Here is a 6,058-nt window from a genome sequence, read left to right as displayed (position 1 = left end):
GAGGATAATGTGTAAAATTTTATTTAAGTGAATTTTATTTTATGTAATTTTATTTAAGTATATTTGTCTGTGTATTTTATAAAATTATTTATAAAAATGTGTGCGATATAACGCGCTTTATATACTGTTTATATTTTTTTATATTGCACATATTATCAGGACTTTGATTCCTGAATAAAATCTTGAAGCAAATCCGTTAATCTTTAGAGATTCGCTATGTTATCAGAGGATTAATCGTTATTTCTGTTGTAATTATGTTGTAATTTTTTATTAAACAATGTATAATAAATATGCTATAAAATTTCCAAAGACACATTAATGTGTTTACATTCCATTGTGCTGTAATAAATTCCTTGTAAATCTAATAGTTTAGTAAAAACACGGTAGCGCTCTAGGCCTACTTATTGTTATCATAAAATGCGTGAGATATAGTAACCGATAAGCCTGACTTTAAGATATTCTCTATGAACTAGATAGTGACGTATTTTCCAATTCTTCTGAAAAAATGTTAATTAATAAAAAAAAAAACACGTGAGCTTAATCGAAACGCTATCGTTTTTATCAATAAAATGTGCAATATCACGCAGAAGCGTCACTAGCATGTGATTTATTTCTTTTGTCGTAACTATCTCGAGAAACTTATATATATAAAGGTTTGAATGCATCTTCGCTTCACTTGTGTGTCATCGAGAAATCTGCCATCAAAGATGCGCGCGTTTGCTTGTCTTGTTCTCATCGCTTTGGCGTGCGCCGTCCAAGGTATTTCAAATTTGTCAATGAATCTTACGACTTATACTAAACTTATTTGTTCAGATGTAAAATTTCTAAAAAGTATTGTACATCATTTAAATTTATATTGTTTACAGTAAAAATGTACGTGTGCGATATAAAATTTATTTCGCGCTATTTTAAACAATTTTTGTTTTTAATCTAAGGCGCTCCGTATCCTCGTATCGTCGGCGGCAAAGATGCTCCCATCGGCAAATAACCGTATCAGATATCGTTAAGATTTCTCGGCTCGCACATATGCGGCGGATCCATACTAGATACTCGTAACGTATTAACTGCAGCGCATTACGTAGATGGGTACGTTTTAAATATTTAAATTTATTTTAATATCAGTTAAAATTTAATAAATAAACATTCCAATTTAGTTACAGTTTAATGAATTTAAATTATCTAATACATGTATTCGACACATTTATGTATTTTAACATACGTTCTTTAAACATTATTTTCACTAAAAACAAAATCCACTTTCGGTTTTTACAATTTATTCCTTAGCTTCTTCTTAAATGCTTATAATCTTTTAATGATATTTTAGAAGGAGCAGCTATCCCGAATATTTCTCAGTTCATGCTGGCACGAACTTTCTAAATGAAACGGGAGACGAGTATAAAGTAGAAAATATGAGCATCCATCCGAAGTACGATAGTTATCTCATCAGGAATGACGTTGCTGTGCTTCATCTCAAGAAACCTATCAAATACAGCGACAAGGTGAAGGCAATATCACTTTCGAGAAATGACACAGGTCGTGAAAACAGATCCTGCACGTTATCCGGATGGGGAACCACTAGGGTAATGTCAAATTTACAAAACTTTTTAAACTTCACACATCAACTTTCAAGAACAACTCTCTCTTTATATCACCAAAAAACATAAAGAACTTTTTATGATAAATGTCGGGTGAATATTCTTACATCACATTGTTTATATTTTTAGTAGCTTGGTGGCAACGTTCCGAACAAGAAATTGATTTGATAGTTTATCCTCAAGACAAATGCAAAGACGCACAGTGTCATAATTGCACCTTTACCAAAGCGGGACAAGGAGCGTGTCATGTACGTGAATCCTATTGGTGTCGTTGTTAATCACGCACACAAGATGTGTGATTTAATATCTAATGTGTTATTAAAAAAAATTGTATTCAGGGCGATTCTGGCGGACCATTGGTGGCCAACGGCACTCAAATTGGAATCGTTTCCTTCGGTACACCTTGCGCGCGTGGATATCCGAACGTGTACACGAGAGTGTTCAGTTACGAAAATTGAATCAACGCGCATCTTATAAAATAAAGGACTATTTATTCTTATATCAAATCTCAATCTTATATAAAGGACTATTTATTCCTATATCAAAGTCACTTCAATGTGTATTTACGAAACAATGTTCAATAAATATCGTGTAAATATCGCGATAGAGTAATTAGTTTTTTTTTCTTTCAACTTTTTCCAATATCTTCATTCCCAACAAATGTCACTGATATTTACAATAGCTGATAGTATGTGATCGATATATTATCGCACAAAAATAAAATATCGTCCGTCCACAGACTGCAAGTAAGTGCTTGTTTATGTATATTTCGATAAGAAACAGAAACTTGAAAATAAAAGAATTCGCAAAATGTCAAAAAAAAAGAAAAAAAACAGTAGCAAAAAAAGAATAAAAGTGTCAAACGGATTAATCGCCACTGAGTAAATAAAAACCTAAACAGATTTTTTTGCAAGGTGTTTAAAAATGAAGAATTGCAGAAACTTATACATGAAAATCCACACTTAACAAACAATGAACTTGCTAGGGTATTTAATGTTACTACAAAAACTGTTTATAACCAACGAAAAACTACAAAAAAAAAAAAAAAACTGGTCAATGTGACTAGGTAAATACGTTGCAATACTTGCGTTTCACTCTTGTCACGATACAATAAGCAGAAGCACTTTTTGAATCAAATTGTGACTGCAGGTGAAATATCAATATTTTACGATACGTCTGATCAAATAGGAGCAAGTACTGAAAACAAAGTTAAGTTCTGCATTTGGTGGGATATTAAAGGTGTTCTATACTACGAACTGCTACAATTACATGAAGGTGATATCGGCTGCTATTCACAATTAGAGAAAGTAAACGACCGCAAATAGCGAACAAACGACTTAAGGTGATTCTGTTGCACACATATTTTGCTCAACTAACTATCCTGAAGTCCGTGAAAAAACAGATATTGAATTTTAGATGGGAAGTCTTACCTCAACCTGCACATTTTCTTGACAGTGCTCTATTTGTATGTTACTTAGTTCAACGACTGCAGTGTTTCTAATTTGGAGATACGTGACAATAAAGTTTAGAAGTGAGAAATTCACGTTTACAGAAACGTTATTATTATTCCAATAAGAAGAAAGGTAGAAGCAATGACGAGCTGTATACCTGATGTTCAAGTAAAATTCTTTATTCAGAGAGAGGAAGATTTGATGTTTCGATCCATTATGGGATCTTCAGTGTCTATGCACACTATTCCAAAAAAGGTCTTATTCCAAGAGAATTGACTAAAATCACGTGACTGTAGTCACGTCAAATCAAAATACGTCCGCTGAATGCTTAACAAAAGATATCGTTAAAATTTGGTTCGTTGAGTCGTTGCTTAACGATCCGCTAAAAAATGTCTTGCTAGACCAGGTAAGTAAGTAGAGCACGAGGGTTGGTCCTCTTGTGGCAGCCGGAGTTTGCAGTCATCGCGGAGGAACTCCGTAGTGTGGTGCGTCGCATCGCTGAACGAAAGACGGCCCCCGGTATGGATGGCCTAACGTGCGCTGTATGGACCCGCGTGACTGGGTTGGCACTGCAGCGCCTGGCACGCTGCTACACTCGGTGCCTGCAGGAAGAGGTCTTTCCACGCGCCTGGAAACAAGCACGACTGGCATTGGTCCCCAAAATTGCCCGCCCCGGAAGCGCCCCCTCGTCGTTCAGACCGTTGTGTCTTTTGGATGAGGTGGGTAAGCTCTTCGAGCGAGTTTTGGTGGGTAGGCTGGAGGCCTGGTTTGAGGAGGGAGGTGGATTATCGCCCAGGCAATTTGGCTTCCGACCGGCGCTCTCCACGTGCGACGCGGTGCTGCGCGTTCGGAAGATCGTCGAGGGCCACACCTCGCGGGGAAGGGCCTGCGTTGCGGTTAGCCTCGACATCCGGAACGCGTTTAACACCTTATCGTGGCCGACCATCCGGGCGGCTCTGCGGGGTTGGAATCTTTTGACCTACCTGCAAGCCGTCCTGGATGATTACTTCTCGGACAGGTATGTAATGTACCCGTGTCGGGACGGGAAGTTAAGGTCCCACAGGTCAGCTGTGGAGTACCCCAAGGGTCCGTTCTGGGGCCTTTACTGTGGGACGTCGGCTACGACGCCGTTCTGGATGTCAAGCTACCGCCGCTGTGCAGCGTGGTCTGTTATGCCGACGACACTGGTGTTAGCGGCAGGCACAAATGGTAAGGAAGCAGCGCTCCGTGCCAGCGAGTCTGTTGCTAAAGTGTCTCATCACATAGCAACGCTAGAACTGGAGTTGGCCATCCACAAGACGGAGGCATTAGTCTTTCGCTCTCCGGGTAGCAAGCAGGCGGCCCTGTGGACGTCAAAGTGGGGGATGTCCAAGTCAGGACACAACCCAGCATCGAATACTTAGGCCTGATGCTGGATGAACGGTGGACGTTTGCGACTCACTTTGGTTACGCCGCAGACAAAGCCCGCAAAGTGGCTGCGACGCTGGGAAGACTTCTCCCAAATATCGGCGGACCAAGTGAGCACATGAGAAGGCTTTACTCAGCCGTCGTGCACTCTGTACTAATGAACGGTGCTCCAGTGTGGCACGACAAGCTGAGGGGCCGGGCTGCGGCACCGTTCGCAAGTGTGCAGCGCATGGCTGCATCTCGCACAGCCCGGGCATACCGGACTGTGGCCCTGGAGGCAGTTCGGGTGTTGGCCAGCGTTCCCCCGGTGGAGCTGCTGGCGAAGCAGCAAGCGGAAGTTTTTCGGGGGGTCCGGGAACTACGGACGCAAGGCGCGGCGGTGCCGCCAGACGCGGAAAACGTCCTTCGCCTCCACGCGCGACAGAAGCTCGTCCGACAATGGAAGGAGCGTCTCGACGAAGCTCCATACGCCAAGAGGGTCCTCGAGGCTGTTCGGCCTGTGCTGGATCAGTGGCTCGAGAGGCCACACGGGAGGTTGACCTTCCACCTGACGCAGATACTGTCCGGACACGGTGTGTTCGGGTCTTTTCTGTTCAGGATCGGAAAGGTCCACTCCCCGGTGTGCGAACACTGCGGGAAGGCTCTCGACACGGCCCAGCACACGCTGGCCAAATGTCCCAGGTGGGACATAGAAAGAGCTGCTCTCACAGCGGCCATAGGACATGATCTGTCCCTTCCTGCCGTGGCGAGGCAGATGCCCCGGGACAGAGACAGATGGCAGGCTGTGGAGAGTTTCTCCACGTCCGTCATGTCAGTCAAGGAAAACGTCGAGAGGGCCCGGAAGGGCAAACTGACTCGAAGAGCTCGGAGAAAACAAAAAAAAAAAAAAGAAAAGTGAGTTTGAATGTGCGAGTTAGCGACTGACAGTCTGTGCGCGCGTATGTGTGTGTCCGCAGTACAAACGATGCGTGTTTGGAGCTTTATGCTGTGTGTGTGTTTTTTTTTTTTTTTATGCTTGAGTGTATGCGAATGTGTGAGAAAAAGTGCGAAAGTTGTGTAAATGGAGTGTGTGTGTGACAGCTGGATGTTTGTTTGGCGTACGAGAGATAGATTACGACTGAGTGCGTGTATGAAACGTGTAAATCGTCACTCCCTACGTATAATTACATAAGTGTTACATACGGGATTTTCAGTTTATTGCATAGTGATACTTAGAAAGTCATGTTCTTTATGGTCACCAAATATTTAAAACAAATATTCATAAGTAAAGTAAAAATTTAAAACCGAAAGATCCCTTAACTAGGGAAACTATATGAAACTTTAAACTTTTAAGCTGTTCTTCTCTAAAATTTGCGTTTTGGAATTACAGGATTACACGGAGTGACAATATATTGAAAAATCAGTGCGACTACTACTCATGCAGAATAATTTTTTTTTCTCAAAAATTTTCATGCTAGAGATATGAAACAATCGATTATTTAATTTTAAATTATTATTTTTCCTTTATATATGCTCAAATTCTATATCTAGGTATACATAATAATTTTATATGAGATTGAAAAGATCTCATATATCATTGTATCTAATTAAACATCATCAGATATA

At 41.0% G+C, this 6,058-nt stretch overlaps 1 protein-coding gene across 1 annotated transcript; it reads left to right on the top strand.

Moving 5' to 3' along the window:
• Positions 1-692: 692 nt before the first annotated feature.
• Positions 693-2,167, top strand: LOC109859173 (chymotrypsin-1-like). The gene is given in 6 exon segments (XM_020437174.1): positions 693-759; positions 936-1,086; positions 1,325-1,580; positions 1,728-1,746; positions 1,749-1,843; positions 1,934-2,167. Coding segments are annotated over 6 exon segments (693 nt in total). The 5' UTR covers positions 693-707; the 3' UTR covers positions 2,054-2,167.
• The last annotated feature ends 3,891 nt before the right edge of the window (positions 2,168-6,058 follow it).

The sequence above is a fragment of the Pseudomyrmex gracilis genome, unplaced genomic scaffold (genome assembly GCF_002006095.1).
Source record: "Pseudomyrmex gracilis isolate BER0280 unplaced genomic scaffold, ASM200609v1 scaffold_245, whole genome shotgun sequence".
Classification (NCBI taxonomy): Eukaryota; Metazoa; Arthropoda; class Insecta; order Hymenoptera; family Formicidae; genus Pseudomyrmex; species Pseudomyrmex gracilis.
The sequence above is the reverse complement of the archived record's forward strand: the minus strand, read 5'-3'. Positions and strand labels throughout refer to the sequence as shown.